Source organism: Nerophis lumbriciformis, linkage group LG20 (genome assembly GCF_033978685.3).
Source record: "Nerophis lumbriciformis linkage group LG20, RoL_Nlum_v2.1, whole genome shotgun sequence".
NCBI lineage: Eukaryota > Metazoa > Chordata > Actinopteri > Syngnathiformes > Syngnathidae > Nerophis > Nerophis lumbriciformis.
This window is the reverse complement of record NC_084567.2, coordinates 11,397,183-11,422,306: the sequence shown is the minus strand read 5'-3', so window position 1 is coordinate 11,422,306 and position 25,124 is coordinate 11,397,183. Positions and strand designations below refer to the sequence as shown.

Sequence of the window (25,124 nt, the reverse complement as noted above, 5' to 3'; positions counted from 1 at the left end):
TCTATATGATAAGGACACTGCAGGGTTTTTTAAGGACCTATAATAAAAACATCAGTCTCTCTATATGAGAGGAACACTCAGCTGTTTTTAAAGACCTGCTGTGCAGACACAATTTAAAAATCTTCTATATGACAGAAGCAATCTGCTGTTTTTAGGAATCTCTAACAAAAAACAACTGAAAATCCTCTATATGACAAGAACACTGCTGTTTTAAAGGACCTACTGTGCAAACACTAGTCAAAGATCCTCTATATAAAAATAGTGCTATTTTTAAGGACCTATTATAAAAACCCAAGTCAAAGATCCTCTGAATGACAGGAACACTCTGCAGTTTTTAAGGATCTACTATGCAAACACAAGTCAGAACTCCTCTATATGACAGGAGCATTCTGCTATTTTTAGGAATCTCTTGCAAAAACAACTGAAAGATCCTCTATAAGACAAGGACACTGCTGTTTTTAGGAATGTATTGCAAAAAATGCAATTCAAAGATTCTCTATATGATAAGGACACTGCTATTTTCAATAACCTATTATAAAACAATAGTCAAATATCCTATATGTGACAGGAACAATCTGCTGTTTTTAAGGACCTACTATGCAAACACAAGTCAGAACTCCTCTACATGACAGGAGCACTTTGCTATTTTTTAGAATCTCTTGCAAAAACAACTGAAAGATCCTCTATAAGACAAGGACACTGCTGTTTTTAGGAATGTATTGCAAAAAATGCAATTCAAATACTCCCTAAATGATAAGGACGTTGCTGTTTTTAAAGACCCATTATAAAAAACAATAGTCAAAGATCCTCTAAGGGGGGGAACACTGCTGTTTTTAAAGACCTATATTGTGCAGACACAAATCAAAAATCCTCTATAAGACAGGAGCACTCTGCTGTTTTAGGAATCTCTTGCAAAAAACACTGAAAGATCATCCACGACAAGGACACTGCTGTTTTTAGGAATGTATTGCAAAAATGCAATTCAAAAATCCTCTATATGATAAGGACGCTGCTGTTTTTTAGGACCCATTATAAAAACAATAGTCAAAGATCCTCTAAATGAGAGGAACACTGCTGTTTTTAAAGACCTACTGCGCAGACACAAATAAAAAATCTTCTATATGACAGGAGCACTCTGCTGTTTTTAGGAATCTTTTGCAAAAAAATACTGAAAAAGTATCTATATTACAAGGACACTGCTGTTTTTAGTAATGTATTTCAAAAAATGCAATTCAAAAATCCTCTATATGATAAGGACGCTGCTGTTTTTTAGGACCTATTATAAAAACAATAGTCAAAGATCCTCTATATGATAAGGACGCTGCTGTTTTTTAGGACCTATTATAAAAACAATAGTCAAAGATCCTCTAAATGAGAGGAACACTGCTGTTTTTAAAGACCTACTGCGCAGACACAAATAAAATATCTTCTATATGACAGGAGCACTCTGCTGTTTTTAGGAATCTTTTGAAAAAAAATACTGAAGAATTCTCTATATTACAAGGACACTGCTGTTTTTAGGAATGTATTTCAAAAAATGCAATTCAAAAATCCTCTATATGATAAGGACGCTGCTGTTTTTTAGGACCTATTAGAAAAACAATAGTCAAAGGTCCTCTAAATGAGAGGAACACTGCTGTTTTTAAAGACCTACTGCGCAGACACAAATAAAAAATCTATATGACAGGAGCACTCTGCTGTTTTTAGGAATCTTTTGCAAAAAAATACTGAAAAATTATCTATATTACAAGGACACTGCTGTTTTTAGGAATGTATTTCAAAAAATGCAATTCAAAAATCCTCTATATGATAAGGACACTGCTGTTTTTTAGGACCCATTATAAAAACAATAGTCAAAGATCCTCTATATGACAAGGACACTGCTGTTTTCAGGAATGTATTGCAAAAAATGCAATTCAAAAATCTTCTATATGATAAGGACGCTGCTGTTTTTTAGGACCTATTATAAAAACAATAGTCAAAGATCCTCTATAAGACAAGGACACTGCTGTTTTCAGGAATGTATTGCAAAAAATGCTATTCAAAAATCCTCTATAAGATAAGGATCCTGCTGTTTTTAAGAATCTTTTGCAAAAAAAAAAAAAAAACACTGAAGGATTCTTTATATGACAAGGACACTGCTGTTTTTAGGAATCTCTTGCAAAAGCAACTGAAAGATCCTCTATATATGACAAGGACACTGCTGTTTTAGGAATCTCTTGCAAAAAATGCAATTAAAAAATCATCTGTATGATAAGGACACTGCTGTTTTTTAGGACCTATTATAAAAACAATAGTCAAAGATCCTCTATATGACAAGGACACTGCTGTTTTCAGGAATGTATTGCAAAAAATGCAATTCAAAGATCGTCTATATGACGAGGACACAGCGGTTTTAAAGGACCTATTATCAAAAAGACTAGTTTTAAAGATCTGACAGGAACATTGCTGCAAAGATCCTTTACATGACAGCAGAGTGCTGACTCGGCGTAAAGATGCATGATCAATACATTCATGCAGACATGCTGGGTTAGTCCTTAGGTGGTGGGGGAGGTGCAGGACCCCCCCCAGTGGGGGTAGATGTAGGTCAGTGGCTGGGACACAACTCATGTACATGACTGCTGCCATCTTGTTTTATACAACTTTGTGGTCTTCAACGCTGCTTTGTATTCATTAAGCCGTGTGCTCTTTGAGGGGGAACCTTTCTGCTCATTTGCATGTAACACTAGACTACATCCACACTTCCTTATCCTCGAAAGGCAGAGCAAGCACACACACACACATACACACACACACACACATATTCTTGTATTTGTTACCTTCTTGAGACCTCCGAAAAATGCCTTCCTCTTTCTAGATGTATAAAGATTTGTACATACAACATTATATACATGCTATGCAAATATAAAAAAGCGTGTCGTGAAAAATGAGTCGGAATTTCACAAGAAAAAGGTCACAGTCTCACAAGAAAAATGCAATTTTACTCAACGCAAGTCAACATTTTACAAGAAAAACTGAACTTTTGTGCAATATTATGATAAAAATTGGAATTTTACAAGAAAAGCTTAGAATGTTGGCAATTTTATGAAAAGAGTCGTAATTTTACTCGACAATAGTCAAAATGTTATTAGAAAACGTTAAAATGTTGGCAATATTATAATATTCATCGGAATTTTTACTTGGCAAAATTATGACAAAAGTCATAATTTTACTAAAAAAATGTCAGTATTTTACAACATCCATCCATCCATTTTCTACCGCTTATTCCCTTTTGGAGTCGCGGGGGGTGCTGGAGCCTATCTCAGCTACAATCGGGCGGAAGGCGGTGTACACCCTGGACAAGTCGCAACCTCATCGCAGTATTTTACAACAATAACAAAAAAATTGGCAACGTTGTGATAAAAGTCTGAATTTTATATGACAAATGTCACCATTTTTGCATTAAAAAGTAATAATTTTACATAAAAAGTAATAATTTTACAATAAAATCTTGCAATATTACAGAAATAGAAAAAATATGAGAAAGTGTTCCCAATTTTATAAGAAAAACGTCGACACATTGTGAGAGAAAGACTGCTTTTAGTTAGTTTTTTTAATTTTTTGTTAAAAATTGGTTTTTAATCTTCATTTACAGTATGTCTTTATATACATATTTATTTTATTTTATTTTTTTATACATTTTGGTCAAAGGGGGCACATTTCAATTTCTTACACACACTTGTTATTTCATATGTTGACCAGAGGGGTAGCACTTTTAAAACCGACACAGTCAATTTGAAAAATCCCTCCTTTTTGGGACCACCCTCATTTTGATAGATTTCACCACAAATGAGACATTCTCTATTAGATGCAATGGTTTTCCGTATTGGGACCATGATTTATGTCATCACTTGTTCACACCTCCTCATATGGAAGCTACTTTTCCTTGTTGATGTCTCAAGAAGGGTAGAACACACACACACACACACACACACACACACACACACACACACACACACACACACACACACACACACACACGCGAACACACACACACACACACACACACACTCATGCACGCACACACACTTTCTTGTATTTGTTACCTTCTTGAGACCTCCGAAAAATGCCTACCTCTTTCTAGATGTATAAAGATTTGTACATACAACATTATATACATGCTATACAAATATAAAAAAGCTTGTCATTAAAAAATGAGTCGAAATTTCACAAGAAAAAGGTCACAGTCTCACAAGAAAAATGTAATTTTACTCAACGCAAGTCAACATTTTACAAGAAAAACTGAACTTTTGTGCAATATATATGATAAAAGTTGGAATTTTACAAGAAAAGCTTAACATTTTGGCAATTTTATGAAAAGAGTCGTAATTTTACTGGACAATAGTCACAATTTTATTAGAAAACGTTAAAATGTTGGCAATATTATAATATTCATCGGAATTTTTACTTGGCAAAATTATGACAAAAGTCATAATTTTACAAAAAAAATGTCACTATTTTACAACAACAACAAAGAAATTGGCTACGTTGTGATAAGTTTGAATTTTATATGACAAATGTCACCATTTTTGCATTAAAAAGTAATAATTTTACATTAAAATCTGGCAATATTACTGAAATAGAAAGAATATGAGAAAGTGTTCCCAATTTTATAAGAAAAACGTCAACACATTGTGAGAGAAAGACTGCTTTTAGTTAGTTTTTTACATTTTTTGTTGGTAATTGGTTTTTAATCTTCATTATTTACTTCAACTTATTACAGTATGTCTTTAAAGACATGTTTAAAAAAAAAAAATGTTTATACATTTTGGCCAAAGGGGGCGCATTTCAATTTCTTACACACACTTGTTATTTCATATGTTGACCAGAGGGGTAGCACTTTTAAAACCGACACACAGTCAATTTGAAAAATCCCTCCTTTTTGGGACCACCCTCATTTTGATAGATGTCACCACCAGGGGTGCAAATGAGACATTCTCTATTAGATGCAATGGTTTTTTCGTATTGGGACCATGATTTATGTCATCACTTGTTCACACCTCCTCATATGGAAGCTACTTTTCCTTGTTGATGTCTCAAGAAGGGTAGAACACACACACACACACACACACACACACACACGTTTTTGTATTTGTAAACTTCTTGAGACCTCCGAAAAATGTCTACCTCTTTCTAGATGGATAAAGATTTGTACATACAACATTATATACATGCTATGCAAATATAAAAAAGCTTGTTGTGAAAAATGAGTCGGAGATTCACAAGAAAAAGGTCACAGTCTCACAAGAAAAATGTAATTTTACTCAACGCAAGTCAACATTTTACAAGAAAAACTGAACTTTTGTGCAATATGATGATAAAAGTTGGAATTTTACAAGAAAAGCTTAGAATGTTGGCAATTTTATGAAAAGAGTCGTAATTTTACTGGACAATAGTCACAATTTTATTAGAAAACGTTAAAATGTTGGCAATATTATAATATTCATCGGAATTTTTACTTGGCAAAATTATGACCAAAGTCATCATTTTACTCAAAAAATGTCAGTATTTTACAACATCCATCCATCCATTTTCTACCGCTTATTCCCTTTTGGAGTCGCGGGGGGTGCTGGAGCCTATCTCAGCTACAATCGGGCGGAAGGCGGGGTACACCCTGGACAAGTCGCAACCTCATCGCAGTATTTTACAACAATAACAAAAAAATTGGTAACGTTGTGATAAAAGTCTGAATTTTATATGACAAATGTCACCATTTTTGCATTAAAAAGTAATAATTTTACATAAAAAGTAATACTTTTTCATGAAAATCTTGCAATATTACAGAAATAGAAAGAATATGAGAAAGTGTTCCCAATTTTATAAGAAAAACGTCGACACATTGTGAGAGAAAGACTGCTTTTAGTTAGTTTTTTTTAATTTTTTGTTGGTAATTGGTTTTTAATCTTCATTATTTACTTCAACTTATTACAGTATGTCTTTATATACATGGTTTTAAAAAAAAATATTTTTTATACATTTTGGCCAAAGGGGGCGCATTTCAATTTCTTACACACACTTGTTATTTCATATGTTGACCAGAGGGGGAGCACTTTTTAAAACAGACACAGTCAATTTGAAAAATCCCTCCTTTTTGGGACCACCCTCATTTTGATAGATTTCACCACCAGGGGTGCAAATGAGACATTCTTTATTCGATGCAATGGTTTTCCGTATTGGGACCATGATTTACGTCATCACTTGTTCACACCTCCTCATATGGAAGCTCCTTTTCCTTGTTGATGTCTCAAGAAGGGTAGAACACACACACACACACACACACACACACACACACACACACACACACACACACACACACACACACAAACACACACACATACACACACGTGTGTTATATTCCCCCATTTCTAATCCCACAGGAAATCATTGAGGTCCTAATTAGTCTGTCCCAGGGTCAAATGGTCGCCATGCATTAATACAATTACCGCAAATGCTACAATCGAGGCCTATTTTCTTTGAAGGTGTGGCGTCAACAAGAACAAATCTTCCGATTTAGTCAGAATGGTCGCACTTTTGGAAAAAAAAAGTTCAGCACATTCAGACAGAACCTTTAAAACAACTAAGAATTGGTCCGTTTTTTTTCAATTTAAGATACTATTTTTTTTAGGGGCGGGACATTCATAACATTACAAAAGCCTCTATTCAATTAACTAGCCAATAGTCACCGGGTGTTAAAAAAAACAACAGCCAGGGACCTAAATAATGACATTAACAGCTGTGGCTGCAGGCAACCCCCTGATTGACCTGTAGTTTGTCTTAATTAATTGCACTATCATACATATGCTGTGCTCTTGTTAAATCATTTAAGGCTCCAGCGCCCCCCGCGACCCCAAAAAGAATAAGCGGTAGAAAAGGGATGGATGGAAGTATAATATCGGACAATATCGGCTTGCATCTAAAATTTCCGATACAATACTGCAGCGTGTTTACTTCTGCAAAGACAGTTAACATCTAAATGTCCTCCAATTTTTGGCTATTATTTATATATTTATTCTGTATTTAATTTTAGTTAAGTCATTTACGGAAACGGTAAACACGGAACACTACAGGCTACTAGGAGCTACCAGCTACACGACAGCTAAGCATTCAATAGCACCCATGCCAAACATACGTAATTTGCAATACGCACATTTGTCAATACAAACAAGTGTCTTATAATTATACAAACCCCGTTTCCATATGAGTTGGGAAATTGTGTTAGATGTAAATATAAACGGAATACAATGATTTGCAAATCATTTTCAACCCATATTCAGTTGAATATGCTACAAAGACAACATATTTGATGTTCAAACTGATAAACTTTTTTTTTTTGTGCAAATAATCATTAACTTTAGAATTTGATGCCAGCAACACGAGAAGAAGTTGGGAAAGGTGGCAATAAATACTGATAAAGTTGAGGAATGCTCATCAAACACTTATTTGGAACATCCCGCAGGTGTGCAGGCTAATTGGGAACAGGTGGGTGCCATGATTGGATATAAAAGTAGATTCCATGAAATGCTCAGTCATTCACAAACAAGAATGGGGCGAGGGTCACCACTTTGTCAACAAATGTGTGAGCAAATTGTTGAACAGTTTAAGAAAAACCTTTCTCAACCAGCTATTGCAAGGAATTTAGGGATTTCACCATCTACGGTCCGTAATATCATCAAAGGGTTCAGAGAATCTGGAGAAATCACTGCACGTAAGCAGCTAAGCACGTGACCTCCGATCCCTCAGGCTGTACTGCATCAACAAGCGACATCAGTGTGTAAAGGATATCACCACATGGGCTCAGGAACACTTCAGAAACCCACTGTCAGTAACTACAGTTGGTCGCTACATCTGTAAGTGCAAGTTAAAACTCTCCTACGCAAGGCGAAAACCGTTTATCAACAACACCCAGAAACGCCGTCGGCTTTGCTGGGCCTGAGCTCATCTAAGATGGACTGATGCAAAGTGTAAAAGTGTTCTGTGGTCTGACGAGTTCACATTTCAAATTGTTTTTGGAAACTGTGGACGTCGTGTCCTCCGGACCAAAGAGGAAAAGAACCATCCGGTTTGTTATAGGCGCAAAGTTGAAAAGCCAGCATCTGTGATGGTATGTGGGTGTATTAGTGCCCAACACATGGGTAACTTACACATCTGTGAAGGCGCCATTAATGCTGAAAGGTACATACAGGTTTTGGAGCAACATATGTTGCCAACCAAGCAACGTTACCATGGACGCCCCTGCTTATTTCAGCAAGACAATGCCAAGCCACGTGTTACATCAACGTGGCTTCATAGTGAAAGAGTGCGGGTACTAGACTGGCCTGCCTGTAGTCCAGACCTGTCTCCCATTGAAAATGTGTGGCGCATTATGAAGCCTAAAATACCACAACGGAGACCCCCGGACTGTTGAACAACTTAAGCTGTACATCAAGCAAGAATGGGAAATAATTCCACCTGAGAAGCTTAAAAAATGTGTCTCCTCAGTTCCCAAACGTTTACTGAGTGTTGTTAAAAGGAAAGGCCATGTAACACAGTGGTGAACACGCCCTTTCCCAACTACTTTGGCACATGTTGCAGCCATGAAATTCTAAGTTAATTATTATTTGCAAAAAATAAATAAAGTTTATTAGTTTGAACATCAATTATCTTGTCTTTGTAGTGCGTTCAACTGAATATGGGTTGAAAAGGATTTGCAAATCATTGTATTCTGTTTATATTTACATCTAACACAATTTCCCAACTCATATGGAAACGGGGTTTGTATTTATATATATATTGCGTGTTTCATTTTAGTTAAGTCATTTACGGAAACGGTAAACACCGTACGCTGCAGGCTACTAGGCAGAGGTGTGGACTCGAGTCACATGACTTGGACTCGAGTCAGACTCGAGTCATGAATTTGATGACTTTAGACTCGACTTGACAAAATGTAAAAAGACTTGCAACTCGACTTAGACTTTAACATCAATGACTTGTGACTTCACTTGGACTTGAGCCTTTTGAATTGACATGACTTGACATGACTTGCTACTTTCCCCAAAACCCAAAGATGAAAAAGTTATTCGGGAGCGCTCCGTATTTTTCATTGTGTTCTTGTCTATCAGCGTTGCGTGTGTCAGCTGGTGTGCTCTCAGTACAACAGCCAATCAAATTAGATCTACTTTGTTTTCATCACACAGCATTCATCCAATCAAATTGCAGGACAACCAACGAAGAAGACATGTCCAAACCACACGCCAGTGAACAAAAAATGATACCTAAAATAATTTTGTTTGGGTATAAAAATTACGAGGTGGTCAACACAAAACGGTTTGCAGTATGCAACACATGCGGTTCGAAAATTACTGATGGAGAGGCAACAACTTCCAACTTTGTCCGGCATTTGAAGTTGCACAAAGAACGGTAAGTTTTGAATGTAAGATAACGTTTATTGGCTAAGTAACGTGACTTTTATTTGCTGTGTAGTTAAATCAGTGAGGCTGTAAACTCACTGCTAACGTTATAACGTTATTGCAAACACGGGAATCTGTTGCAGTTCACTACCTTATTCATACTTTTTGTTCAGTGATTTTTTTTAAGCAGGGTTACGTTAGTCAATATATCACACGTAACGTTAGACGGCGGTCAGCAGCACCGCGTATTTTAGCCACCTAAAAAAAGACAAAAATAGTCAAATAAAGGTCAGTTAAAATGTATACTATATTATGAATATGTGTACCGTTTTAGCTAGCTTTCTGACATACTGTTGATTGTTTACCTCAGTGGTCCCCAACCACCGGGCCGCGGCCCGGTACTGGTCCGTGGATCGATTGGTATCGGGCCGCACAAGAAAAAACTTTTTTTTTTCTTTTTTTAATTACCGTATTTTCCGCACTATAAGGCGCACCGGATTATTAGCCGCACCTTCTATGAATTACATATTTCATAATTTTGTCCACCAATAAGCCGCCCCGGACTATAAGCCGCGCCTACGCTGCGCTAAAGGGAATGTCAAAAAAACAGTCAGATAGGTCAGTCAAACTTTAATAATATATTAAAAACCAGCGTTCTAACAACTCTGTTCACTCCCAAAATGTACGCAAATGTGCAATCACAAACATAGTAAAATTCAAAATAGTGCAGCGCAATAGCAACATAATGTTGCTCGAACGTTAATGTCACAACACACAAAATAAACATAGCGCTTACTTTCTGAAGTTATTCTTCATTCGTAAATCCTTCGTCTTCGGTGTCCGAAGTGAAAAGTTGGGCAAATTTACGATCCACTGGCAGATGTTGGCGTCGTCTGGCGCTGCCTCCTCGTCTTAGTGAAGGTGTGTTCGCCTTCTGTCTTCCATTGTTCCCACGCAGTTAGCAGTCTAGCTTCGAATGCCCTGTTGACACCAATATCTAGCGGCTGGAGGTCTTTTGTCAATCCACCCGGAATGACGGCGAGTATTGAATTAAGCGTGTCAGCGTGTCTCTCAATGTGCTGTTATGAGCTAGCAAATATAACAACTACACTACCCAGCATGCAACGATAGTTACGAGCATGCGCGGTAGCCCTGAGAAGTTCCCACGCAGTTAGCAGTCTAGCTTCGAATGCCCTGTTGACACCAATATCTAGCGGCTGGAGGTCTTTTGTCAATCCACCCGGAATGACGGCGAGTATTGAATTAAGCGCGTAAGCGTGTCTCTCAATGTGCTGTTATGAGCTAGCAAATATAACAACTACACTACCCAGCATGCAACGATAGTTACGAGCATGCGCAGTAGCCCTGAGAAGCGATGTTGTATGCTGGGAGTTCGAATGTGGTTATGAGCACGCTGTGAGAAAACGTTGAGAACTCAGTTAACACGCCTCGTCTGCATTATTTATAATTAGACAGACAACACACTTAATAGGAGCCATTTGGGGTCTTTACATAAACACACAAATGGAAATGAAACGTCACATATCCCAGCATGCACCGCGCGCTTCTTCTACGGGGAAAAAAGATGGCGGCTGTTTACCGTAGTTGCGAGACCTAAACTTTATGAAAATGAATCGTAATAAAGCGCACCGGGTTATAAGGCGCACTGTTAGCTTTTGAGAAAATTTGTGGTTTTTAGGTGCGCCTTATAGTGCGGAAAATACGGTAAATCAACATAAAAAACACAAGATACACTTACAAGTAGTGCACCAACCCAAAACAACTCTCTCCCCCTTTTGTTCTGGGCATTGAACATGAAGACTCTTCCTTCACTGTTCCGAGTGGCCATGAGAGTCTTGGCAGTGCCTGCCTCCAGTGCTCCAGTGGAGCGAGTTTTCAGCCATGGTGGCATCATACTACGCCCCCATCGTGCACAAATGACTGACAGACTCTTGGCTAATTTGGTCTTTTGCAAATGCAATGCAGCATAGGGCCCTGACATATAAAAAGTACAACTTTTTTGTTATGTTCACGTATATGTCATGTTTTTTCAATGTTAACACTTTTGTACAAATAAGTACATTTGAACTTTATTTTTCAATGTGTTTGTTCTGTAAAGGAATGAGTTAATGTTTAAAATGACTGGTTAATAGTGCTATTATAAAGTGCAATGTCAGCACAATTTTCTTTCCTGCAATTTAAAATGCACTTGTTTTAATAAATAAATACAGCGTTTGAAAAGCATACACAATCTGTGTTAATATATTAGTCTGTGGTTAAAAGGACTTGAAAGGACTCGAAACTCAAAATGCAGGACTTAGGACTTGACTTGAGACTTTCCAGTCTTGACTTTGGACTTGACTCGGGGCTTGCCTGTCTTGACTCGGGACTTGACTCGGACTTGAGGGCAAAGACTTGAGACTTACTTGTGACTTGCAAAACAATGACTTGGTCCCACCTCTGCTACTAGGAGCTCGTAGCTACACGACAGCTAAGCATAAAATAGCACCCAAGCTAGACATACGTAGTTTGCAATACGCACATTTGTCAATATAAACAAGTGTCTTATCATTATGGTTGCATATTACTTACACATACAAAGTCTCCAAAGCAGAAGCATAGAAAGTATCCAGTAACAAACGTGTCCGCATCAATCAGCGCACAGTGTCACAAAGCTTAACTTAATGAATTATTGTGCCCACAAGATGTCGCCAAAAATCCAATTACCACTCCACTTCACATTTAAAGACAGCATAATCCTGTCCCACGCTGAGTTTTTCATACCTGCCATCCTTCTCTGAGTAACTTCACTTGATCAAGCCTTTTTCTAACGTTCCACATTACAAAATAAAAGTAGATACTGTGATTCATGCTGATATTGTTGTTGTTTTTAAGGACCTACTATAAAAACACAAGTCAAAGATCCTCCGAATGACAGGTACGCTCTGCTGTTTTTAGGTATCTCTTGCCAAAAATGCAGTTCAAAGATTCGCTATATGATAAGGAAGCTGCTGTTTTTAAGAACCTATTATAAAACAATAGTCAACGATCCTCTTGGTGACAAGAACACTCTGCTGTTTTTGTCGACCTACTGTGCAAACACAAGTCAACAATCCTCTATATGACAGGAGCACTCTGCTGTTTTTAGGAATCTCTTGCAAAAACAACTGAAAGATCCTCTATAAGACAAGGACACTGCTGTTTTTAGGAATCTCTTGCAAAAACAACTGAAAGATCCTCTATAAGACAAGGACACTGCTGTTTTTAGGAATCTCTTGCAAAAACAACAGAAAGATCCTCTATAAGACAAGGACACTGCTGTTTTTAGGAATGTCTTGCAAAAAATGCAATTCAAAGATTCTCTAAATGATAAGGACGCTGCTGTTTTTAAGAAACTATTATAAAACAATAGTCAAAGATCCTCTTTGTGACAAGAACACTCTGCTGTTTTTGTCGACCTACTGTGCAAACAAGTCAACATTTCTTTATATGACAGGAGCACTCTGCTGTTTTTAGGAATCTCTTGCAAAAACAACTGAAAGATCCTCTATAAGACAAGGACACTGTTGTTTTTAGGAATGTCTTGCAAAAACAACTGAAAGATCCTCTATAAGACAAGGACACTGCTATTTTTAGGAATCTCTTGCAAAAAAACCTGAAAGATCCTCTATAAGACAAGGACACTGATGTTTTTATGAATGTCTTGCAAAAACAACTGAAAGATCCTCTATAAGACAAGGACACTGCTGTTTTTAGGAATCTCTTGCAAAAACAACTGAAAGATCCTCTATAAGACAAGGACACTGCTGTTTTTAGGAATCTCCTACAAAAAAACTGAAATATCCTCTATAAGACAAGGACACTGCTGTTTTTAGGAATGTCTTGCAAAAAATGCAATTGAAAGATTCTCTAAATGACAAGGGCGTTGCTGTTTTTAAGGACCCGTTATAAAAACAATAGTCAAAGATCCTCTAAACACGGTACACCACAGGCTACTAGGAGCGAGCAGCTACACAACAGCTAAGCACACAATAGCAGACAAGCTCAACATATGTAATAAGTGTCCTTAATTGGAAAACATTGTGGTCTAAAACAGCACATTTGTCAATATAAACACGTGTCAAATAATTATGGTTGCGTATTACCCACACATACAAAGTCTCCAAAGCAGAAGCATAGAAAGTATCCAGTAACAAACGTGTCCGCATCAATCAACTTAATGAATTATTGTGGTAATGTTTTCTAACGTTCCAAGCTACAAAATAAAAGTGCGTACTACGATTCATGCTGATATCGTATCGGATTGAGATCAGTATCGGCCAATACTCAAGGATCCAATGTCGAGAAGTTTGAAAGTTGTATCGGGACACCCCTACTGTAATTGTGTAATATACTTCTTTATAAACGACTATGAAAGAGAGACACGTTTTTCTCTCCGCTTTCTCATGCACTCCACATCATTACTAAGGTTTAAACTCACTGCAATAATTGCTCGCTTCCAATGACGGCGCCATCTTTACTAAAAAATGTACTCCAATTTGTACTTCATCTTACTTAACCAAATAATATCAAATTGGAGTGACATTTTTTATGACTTCTCAAGTCCAAACGCGACACAACGCACAAATAAAAGTCAAGTTCCCGATGTCCAGTGTAAGTTCAACCACCACTGATAACGATGTGGAAGATCTCCAGGGAGAAGCAGCCTGAGGAGTGAGCGCTTCAATACTGACAAGGATGCATCATGGCCGGCATGCATTAGGAGCATACATCTTTTTTTTTTTTTTTGCAGGGTTGGAAAACCAGGCAGCACTCACCTGCCCAGCTCGTCTCCAATTTCATAACACTCCTCGACATTCTCCTGCTTGAAAACAGTCATGTTGCTGCTCTTCCTGGAGGTGAGGGGGGGCTCGTCACAGGCGCGCCATGCCTACCAGCAGCCTCCTTTCTGGGCTCGGTCACAGCCAGCAATGCCCCCCTTCATGATCGGCCCTGGCAAGTGGGGGGGGAACAAACTAAATGAAAATCAATGTTCTTTTCCAACACACAAGAATATGACATCACTTTTAATTCTGAGATGTTTGTGTATTTTTCGTTTGATTGGAAAAAGGGAGGGGGGGTGAAAGAAATGTCACCGCCATCTCTCCTTGTCCTTTCTCTGCTGTGTGATGCAGCCAAGCTCCAGTTAACCCTTTCAAGTCAGGCTGCACTTTTTACTCCTAAAAGTCTAATAGACATCAACCTTTTTTGAAAGTGAGAAACACAAAATATCGACTTGTCCAGGGTGTACCCCGCCTTCCGCCCGAATGCAGCTGAGATAGGCTTTTTTTCGCCTTTAGGTCCTGAAATGGTCCCTCTAAAAATTTCCAGTAAAATATGATTTATTTTTTTAACCTTTAGGTCCTGATATAGTCTGTCTGAAATTTTCCAGTAAAATATGATTTGTTTTAACATTTAGGTCCTGAAATGGTTCCTCTAAAAATTTCCAGTAAAATATTATTTTTTTTTTGCCTTTAGGTCCTGAAATGGTCCCTCTGAAAATTTCCAGTAAAATATGATTTATTTATTTTTTTTAACTTTTAGGTCCTGAAATGGTCCCTCTAAAAATTTCCAGTAAAATATGATTTATTGTTTTAACCTTTATGTCCTGAAATGGTCCCTCTGAAAATTTCCAAAAAACTCGTATTTATTTTTTTTACCTTTAGGTCCTGAAAGAGTCCGTCTGAAAATTTCCAGTAAAATGTTTTTTTTTTTTAACATTCAGGTCCGGAAATGGTCCCTCTGAAAATTTCCAGTAAAATATGATTTTTTTTAAAAACTTTTAGGTCCTGAAATGGTCCCTCTAAAAATGTCCAGTAAAATATGACTTTTTTTTTTACCTTTGGGTCCTGAAATGGTTCCTCTAAAAATTTCCAGTAATTTTTTTTTTTTTTTTAACCTTTGGGTCCTGAAATGGTTCCTCTAAAAATTTCCAGTAAAATATGATTTGTTTTAACATTTAGGTCCGGAAATGGTCCCTCTGAAAATTTCCAGTAAAATATGATTGTTTTTTTTACCTTTAGGTCCTGAAATGGTCCCTCTAAAAATTTCCAGTAAAATATGATTTATTGTTTTTATTTTTAACCTTTATGTCCTGAAATGGTCCCTCTGAAAATTTCCAGTATTAATGATTTATTTTTACCTTTAGGTCCTGAAATGCTCCCTCTAAAAATTTCCAGTAAAATATGAATTTTTTTTCTACATTTAGGTCCTGAAATGGTCCCTCTAAAAATTTCCAGAAAAATCGTATTTATTTTTTTACCTTTAGGTCCTGAAAGAGTCCTTCTGAAAATTTCCAGTAAAATATTTTTTTTTTACTTTTAGGTCCTGAAATGGTCCCTCTGAAATTTTCCAGAAAAATCACATTTATTTTTTTACCTTTCGGTCCTGAAAGAGTCCCTCTGAAAATTTCCGGTAAAATATGTTTTTTTTTTTTTTAACTTTTAGGTCCTGAAATGGTCCCTCTAAAAATTCCAGTAAAATATGATTTTTTTTTTTTAACTTTTAGGTCCTGAAATGGTCTCTCTAAAAATTCCAGTAAAATATGATTTTTTTTAAACTTTTAGGTCCTGAAATGGTCCCTCTAAAAATTCCAATAAACTATGATATTTTTTTTACCTTTAGGTCCTGAAATGGTCCCACTGACATTTTCCAGTAAAATTTGATTTTCATTATCGGTCCTGGCAAGGGGGAAAACAAACTAAATGAAAATAAATGTTCTTTTCCGACACCCAACAATCTGTCACCACTTTAAATTTTGAGAGGTTTGTGTATTTTTCGTTTGGCTGGAAGGCGGGGTGGGTGTTGGTCAGAACGTGTCCGAAAAGGGCGATAGATGAGCGGCTGTGTGTCGCTTACTGTCGCCATGGGAAACAAGAGCGGTGCTACTCCGCCTTCCTACGACTCTCTTAAGTGAACGACATCATTTTACGGGGTAAAAAAACGCTTAAAACCCCGCAAAAAGAAACTCGTTTATACAATTTAAAAAAATAAAATAAAATCTGACATTTTGGTTGTGAAAAAGCAGCGCGAGGATCAACATTAGCAAGGTAACGTCGAAGCTAATTGCGTTTAATTAAGAAGGGAAGAAGGTAACACGTCTTACCGGGGAGCTGGAGTGTCTCACGGCCGAGTCCAAGCAATGTTTCGGCGGGTTGAGTGCGAGCAGGAGTCGCCGGTTGGCTTCTACCGGAGGACAAAACACCGCCCTGGAGAATCAACCTAACAATGTACGGCTACCGATGGCGCCTTCAGGAAGCGCTGTGGAAAAACGGAACAACCACTACGCTCCGGCCAACGCTACAACACCAACGCCAAAACCAGCCTCCACACCCTTTTTTAGCGTCATAAAAATCAATCTTTTACCATTTAAAGATGGATGAATATACTTTTCTCAGCCAAAACTGAGATCTGACTGGGAATTAAACAAATCACCGGCTGTTTCAAGTGCACTTAAACGCAGCACACACACAGGAAGACAATGCAGCCACTGGACACTTCATTGGGTACACTTGTGCAGTCTAATTATGACAACAAAATACACGCGATGCCTTCATAAAAATAGGCACTTTTAAAATAAATTTAAAAAAGCCAAAAATCAATTTAAAATGTCTCAAAATATATACGTGTGCAATTAAAATAAATAATCATATCATTGTCTCGCGACCAGAAAAGGGACAAGCGGTAGAAAATGGATGTATATCATTGTCTTTTTCAAAAATGTTATAATGTATTCCTATATAACTTATTAAAGTTGTGATATTTTTTTCATTTTACAACAAAAGAAAACACAAACATTCATGTGATCAAACACGAGCTGCCTTGAATAAACTGAAATGTATTCGAAAATATTTAGACATGTCATTCATGCAATTCAATAAACAATTGATATATAAATACTTTTTTTAAATTTCAATTATTAATATTTTATAACATTTTAATCATCTGGCTTAAGTGTTTATTTACTACTAAAAATGACACCAAGTAGTTAGACATGTCATAAAAAATTTTTTTTTTTCATGAAAGTATTTTGTATGACTTTATTTCAATTAAAATGTAAATGATATCTTAAAGTTACACAATAAAAAGCACCATGTGATGAAAAAACCCGGCTTATTATATTAACTTTAATACAGGTGTGCCCACTATTATATCCCAAGTCGTTCTATTTTATTATGATTATTTATGCTGTTAAAGTTCCTTCTTTCATGAAAATAATTAAAAAAATAATTTAACCTAATTTAACAAGCTTATTAAAAGTGGTTTTCGTGGTCATTTCGCCCCCTGCTGGTGATAAGTCATAAAGAGAAAATTGCTGCAGAGGTTTGGTATTTTTTAATGCAGTTCTTGCAGGTATAAAAAAAAATGTACAAAAGAGCAAAGTCACTTAATTTTCTTCAAAACATGATGCAGTACACACTCAGTCCATGGTGATGCATATAAAAAGTCACAATAAACTGATAATCATCTATAGTGGCTGCTCACAAAGTGGCATCCCAGAGATAAATTGAGCAACAATTAGACAAGAACATATATAAATATGACTTATTGGATCATATTCCTATGATACTTTACAGTACGCGTGTGTTTGCATGTCATCCGTCAGATATGTTATTCTATGTCCTCGAATGCATCGTGTGGCATTCAGTGCTACATACTGTGTGTGGACACTTGCTTGTCTAAAATGTGCAGTTTGTGCTTTATTTCCCCCGGCATGTAGATTAAAAAATGTAGCTTGTTAAGAGCGATGTGTGTGTGTGTGTGTGTGTGTGTGTGTGTGTGTGTGTGTGTGTGTGTGTGTGTGTGTGTGTGTGTGTGTGTGTGTGTGTGTGTGTGTGTGTGTGTGTGTGTGTGTGTGTGTGTGTGTGTGTGTGTGTGTGTGTGTGTAACTGATGAATGATAGCAGTGGTATCCAAAAATAGTGGAATAAAAATCAAGTAAAGAGAAAAAAATTAAAAATAGCACAAAGCTGGCATGCAGGCAGTTTTTTCTTTATAAAAAAAAATATAAAAATCGATATACACTATTGGTTTTGAAAGTGAAAAATATGAAAATGTCTTCCACATGCTTTGATTTTTCAGTCTGCGGCCCTTAGAGGAAAACGTTTGGACCCCCTGACTTATAGCCACGGGGGAGTGCAGTACTAGCCTGCAACCAGCAGAGGCGCTGCTGTTTTCCAGTCTCATCTGGTTTGCTGTATGAAGAAGACAAACATACACTATATTGCCAAAAGCCTTGACTCACATAGTGCCATCCCATTCCTAACCCATAGGCTTCAATATGATGTCGGTCCACCTTCTGCAGCTGTTACAGCTTCAACTCTTCTGGGAAGGCTGTCCACAAGGTTGCGGAGTGTGTTTATAGGAATGTTCCACCATTCTTTCAAAAGCGCATTGGTGAGGTCACACACTGATGTTGGTGGCTCTCAGTCTCCGTTCTAATTCATCCCAAAGGTGTTCTATCGGGTTCAGGTCAGGACTCTGTGCAGGCCAGTCAAGTTCATCCACACCAGACTCTGTCATCCATGTCTTGTCTGCTTTGTGCACTGGTGCACAGTCATGTTGGAAGAGGAAGGGGCCCGCTCCAAACTGTTCCCACAAGGTTGGGCCTACCACTTGGTGGCTGACTTGCTGTTGTTCCCAAACTCTTCACTTTTCTAATAAAGTTGACTTTGGAATATTTAGGAGCGAGGAAATTTCACGACTGGATTTGTTGCACAGGTGGCATCCTATGACAGTTCCACGCTGGAAATTACTGAGAGCGGCCCATTCTTTCACAAATTTTTGTAGAAACAGTCTCCATGCCTAAGTGCTTGATTTTATACACCGGGCCAAGTGATTAGGACAGGTTCGGTGGACACGGATGAAGTGCTGGCTGTCCAGAGTCGGGACCTGGGGTGGACCGCTCGCCTGTGCATCGGTTGGGGACATCTCTGCGCTGCTGACTTGTCTCCGCTCTGGATGGTCTCCTGCTGGCCCCACTATGGACTGGACTCTCACTATTATGTTAGATCCACCATGGACTGGACTCTCCCTATTATGTTAGATCCACCATGGACTGGACTCTCACTATTATGTTAGATCCACCATGGACTGGACTCTCACTATTATGTTAGATCCACTATGGACTGGACTCTCACTATTATGTTAGATCCACCATGGACTGGACTCTCTCTATTATGTTAGATTCACTATGAACTGGACTCTCACACTATTATGTTAGATCCACTATGGACTGGACTCTCACTATTATGTTCGATCCACTATGGACTGGACTCTCACTATTATGTTAGATTCACTATGGACTGGACTCTCACTATTATGTTAGATCCACTATGGACTGGACTCTCACTATTATGTTAGATCCAACATGGACTGGACTCTCACTATTATGTTAGATCCACCATGGACTGGACTCTCACACTATTATGTTAGATCCACCATGGACTGGACTCTCACACTATTATGTTAGATCCACTATGAACTGGACTCTCACACTATTATGTTAGATCCACCATGGACTGGACTCTCACTATTATGTTAGATTCACTATGGACTGGACTCTCACTATTATGTTAGATCCACTATGGACTGGACTCTCACACTATTATGTTAGATCCACCATGGACTGGACTCTCTCTATTATGTTAGATCCACTATGGACTGGACTCTCACACTGTTATGTTAGATCCACTATGGACTGGACTCTCTCACTATTATGTTAGATCCACCATGAACTGGACTCTCACACTATTATGTAAGATCCACCATGGACTGGACTCTCACTATTATGTTAGATCCACCATGGACTGGACTCTCACACTATTATGTTAGATCCAACATGGACTGGACTCTCACACTATTATGTTAGATCCACCATGGACTGGACTCCCTCTATTATGTTAGATTCACTATGGACTGGACTCTCACTATTATGTTCGATCCACTATGGACTGGACTCTCACTATTATGTTAGATCCACCATGGACTGGACTCTCACTATTATGTTAGATCCAACATGGACTGGACTCTCACTATTATGTTAGATCCACCATGGACTGGACTCTCTCTATTATGTTAGATCCACTATGGACTGGACTCTCACTATTATGTTCGATCCACTATGGACTGGACTCTCTCTATTATGTTAGATCCACTATGGACTGGACTCTCACTATTATGTTAGATCCACTATGGACTGGACTCTCACTATTATGTTAGATCCACCATGGACTGGACTCTCTCTATTATGTTAGATCCACTATGGACTAGACTCTCTCTATTTTGTTAGATCCACTATGGACTGGACTCTCACTATTATGTTCGATCCACCATGGACTGGACTCTCTCTATTATGTTAGATCCACTATGGACTGGACTCTCACAATAGATCCACTCGACGTCCATTGCACCGGTCGCCCTGGGGGGTCCCCCACATCTGCGGTCCACTCCAAGGTTTCTCATTGTCCCACTGGGTTGAGTTTTTCCTTGCCCTGATGTGGGATCTGAGCCGAGGATGTCGTTGTGGCTTGTGCAGCCCTTTGAGACACTCGTGATTTAGGGCTATATAAGTAAACATTGATTGATTGATTGACAGGACACCTGATTCTCATCATTTGGATGGGTGGCCAAATACTTTTGGCAATACAGTGTATGTTGCATCGTTAGTCTGCGCCTTACAATCTGGACACAGGATTTCGGCCCATTCGGACAGAAGTTCTCTCGTCCCTTTAAAACAGTGGTTCTTAACCTGGGTTCGATGGAACCCTAGGGGTTCGGTGAGTCGGTCTCAGGGGTTCGCCGAAGGTCAAGACACACCCGACTCATCGTGTAAATAAAAACTTCTCCCTATCGGCGTATTATGGATACCCCCAATGTTCCCTTTAATTTTCCATCTGACTTGCAGATGTGTAAATGTTAGAATAATTATGTATTAATCAAGTTATCACACAACTCTTATGCTTAAAGGCCGTTGCTATAGTTATTATCAATTGTGCTGAAGTTGAACTTTTCTATCTGCGCAAAGGCACAGATAGTTGTCTCGTGTCAGCAGTTTGTTTCCAGACCCTGCCTGCTGACAGCCAAGGACTGACATCGAGTACCTCAACGCAGACAAAACAGAGACAGGGCGAAATCATGAGTGTCGGCGCATTTCCATTCTGAATAATTTTCGTATTGTGTCTACTGGGGCTGCTTGCATTACCCCTCCCTTCAGAAGCAGCCTCAGTGACGTTAACTAGGGACCTTCCGAATAAATAGAGGAGCACGTGGGGCTGTACCTTAGAGCGTAGGGGGAAACTAACTGAGTGTACAGCCCCATACGTCTCTCCTCATTAGTAAAATTCAACTGTGTCTCTGCTTGATTCCTTCTTCTTGTGTAATAGATAGTTCGGTGTTTGAACCTGACAGTAATTTGTTGTGAGTTCATGCACTGTGTTGGTTTTGTTCTTTGAACAAGGTGATGTTCATGCACGGTTCATTTTGTGCAGCAGTAAAAAAATATATTGAATTTAAAAAATATACAGAAGAACCAGTGTCCACTGCAGTGGACATTTGTGTTTTGCATAACAGGGCTACTTATTATTCATTTGTTTAGAAATAGACCAAACATAAAAGGTTTTCAGGCCTAACGGGACCAAATTAAATAAATAGTGACATCGTTAAAAAGTACTTAAATGCATCATTAATGGATTCCAATTGAAATGAAGTAAATAATTGTGTTTGAAGTTGTTATTATCGCACAATATTCACCACTTCTACTCCCTGGCTTCGACAGGCAAGCGGAAGTGACCAATCAGGTGTGAGGACCCGCCCACTGACTTTGATAACGTCATTAAAAAAATGATAAAAGACTGACTAAATCGGACAAAATTGAATAACTCAATCATTCTTTAAATATTGACTTCAACGCAGCACTTAACTTGTCTTAAGACAGCATGCTAACGTTAGCATGCTAGCATTTGCGCTAATCCTATTGGTTTCAACCTAAATATCATGGCTTTCGATACTTGCCAGAATCTTAAAAGGATGCTAACTTTTTTCACGTTAGCATTTTAGCAACATTTTATTCCTACAAACCGAAAAATTATGGCTTTTGATTCTTGGCGCCACCTCCAAAGTCCGCCAACGTTTTCGATGTTGTCATGCTAGCAATTAAGCAAATTGTAGTCAGTGGAACCTCAAACCAATGGGTTGGATACTTACCAACATGTGCTAACTCTTCCTATGCTAACTCTTCCTTGCTAATCTTTTTATACGAGCAATATAGCTAAGTTTGTATATTTTTAACCTAAAAATCATGGATTTCTATATTTGGCACCATTTTAGAAGTATAATAACTTCTTCTATAATAGCATGCTAACATTAGCATGCTAAAATTTTACGCTAGCATTCTTGCTAGTTTTATTTGTAGAAACCTAAAAATCATGGATTTTGATAATTGCCACAATCTTAGAAGTATGATAACTTCTAAAATAGCATGCTAACATTAGCATGCTAACATTCTATCAATTAATACAATTTTAACAATTAATAGAATTGTTAAATAATGAAATCATGAAATCAATAATTAAATTGTGAAATAATAAAATGTCATAAAAAAAAATAATAATAATAATGACATATTTAAAGTTAAAGTACCCATGATTGTCACACACACTAGATGTGGCGAAATTATTCTCTGCATTTGATCCATCACCCTCTGGGAGGTGAGGGGAGCAGTGAGCAGCAGCGGTGGCCACGCCCGGGAATCATTTTTGATGGTTTAACCCCCAATTCCAACCCTTGATGCTGAGTGCCAAGCAGGGAGGTAATGGGTCCCATTTTTATAGTCTTTGGTATGACTCAGCCGGGGTTTGAACTCACGACCTACGATCTCAGGGCAGACACTCTAACCACTAGGCCACTGAGCAGGTTTAATACTACATGTAAGTATTTAAATTTAATTTTAATTAATTAATTTTTTTTTTTAAATAATTATCGAAAAATTTATTCATTTTAATTTGGTCCCTTTTGGCCCGCCATCATTTTTTGCTGAAATGTATTTAAAAAATAGGCCGTAAAAACAAATGTCCACTGCAGTGGACGCTGGTATTCAGGAGGATTTGAGAATGATTGTCCTCCACGCGGTTTAGGTAAAGAACTGAATTGAAGCAGGAGTGAAGAACATCCCCATCTAAGCTTTGCTAGCACATTCTAAACATTATAAAGATCAATATTTGCACTTATGAGTAATCAATAGAAGTGCTATGAGTTGTGTAAAAAAACCACAGTTATTAAGAGGACATGAAGGCAACATGGCTTCCAAGTTTGTAAACATGGCGACACTTCCTGTTTTGAAGGCTCCTGACCAATCAGAGAGCGGCGTCACTGATGGTCCTGTACATCTGCAGCGAGGTCACCTCCACCTCCTGGGCCTTCCCCTGCTGCGCCCGCCCCGTGGGGCTGTACCCGGCCGAGCGCCCCATGGGGCTGAAGCCGGCGGCGGCGCGTCCCATGTGCGAGAAACCCGAGGGCCGCGACACGGCCGGGCGCCGCAGGAAGCGCCCCGACGTCACCAGGTCGCCGTAGCCTTGAGCGTGGGAGAAGGCGTAGCCGGAGCGGCGGGAGCTGGTGCGGCGGATTCGGGTACGGCGAGGCGGCGGGGGCGGCGTCGCTTTGGCCTGGCGGACCTTGAACATCACCTGAGGAGATCATGCAGGTTAAAGAAATGTCACCGCCATCTCTCCTTGTCCTTTCTCTGCTGTGTGAGGCAGCCAAGCTCCAGTTAACCCTTTCAAGTCAGGCTGCACTTTTTACTCCGAAAAGTCTAATAGACATCAACTTTTTTTGAAAGTGAGAAACACAAAATATGCAATTTTTGATAAAAGTGAGGTGCAAAGTGTAACATTTCATTCATTAGTTTTTGGAAGGAATGAGAGTTTAATTAGATTTGTTTTTACCTTTAGGTCCTGAAATGGTCTCTCTGAAAATTTACAGTAAAATATGATTTTTTTAATCTTTAGGTCCTGAAATGGTCCCTCTGAAATTTTCCAGTAAAATATTATGTTTTTAACCTTTAGGTCCTGAAATAGTTTCCTGAAAATTTCCAGTAAAATATAATTTAAAAAAAAAATCTTTAGGTCCTGAAATGGTGCCTCCGAAAAGTTCCAGTAAAATATGATTTTTTTTATCTTTACGTCCTGAAATGGTCCCTCTGAAAAGTTCCAGTAATTTTTTTTTTTTTTTTAACCTTTAGGTCCTGAAATGGTCCCTCTGAAAAGTTCCAGTAAAATATGATTTTTTTTATTAACCTTTGGGTCCTGAAATGGTCCCTCTGAAAATTTCCAGTAAAATATGATTTTTTTTAACTTTGAGGTCCTGAAATGGTCCCTCTGAAAATTTCCAGTAAAATATGATTTAAAAAAAAGATCTTTAGGTCCTGAAATGGTGCCTCCGAAAATTTCCAGTAAAATATGATTTTTTTTTTAACCTATAGGTCTTGAAATGGTCCCTCTGAAAATTTCCAGTAAAATAGGATTTTTTTTTTTAACCTTTAGGTCATGAAATGGTCCCTCTGAAAATTTCCAGTAAAATATTATTTTTTTATTAACCTTTAGGTCCTGAAATGGTTCCTCTGAAAATATCCAGTAAAATATGATTTTTTTTTTAAACTTTGAGGTCC

The 25,124-nt window shown here is 38.1% G+C and overlaps 2 protein-coding genes across 2 annotated transcripts in view; both read right to left on the bottom strand.

Moving 5' to 3' along the window:
- The window catches only part of dapk1 (death-associated protein kinase 1), a 178,193-nt gene extending 161,278 nt beyond the window's left edge, over positions 1-16,915 (bottom strand). Inside the window, exons 1-2 of the mRNA XM_061980418.1 lie at positions 16,570-16,915; positions 14,243-14,417 (exon numbers count right to left, since the gene is read on the bottom strand). Coding sequence (XP_061836402.1) covers positions 14,243-14,304 — 62 coding nt within the window. The 5' untranslated portion in view covers positions 14,305-14,417; positions 16,570-16,915. The remainder of the gene's footprint in view (positions 1-14,242; positions 14,418-16,569) is intronic.
- Positions 16,916-20,175: 3,260 nt separating this feature from the next.
- The window catches only part of LOC133619413 (phospholipid-transporting ATPase ID-like), a 111,089-nt gene continuing 106,140 nt past the window's right edge, over positions 20,176-25,124 (bottom strand). The window contains exon 28 of the mRNA XM_061980417.1: positions 20,176-24,144. Within this exon, the coding sequence (XP_061836401.1) occupies positions 23,815-24,144 (330 nt within the window). The 3' untranslated portion in view covers positions 20,176-23,814. The remainder of the gene's footprint in view (positions 24,145-25,124) is intronic.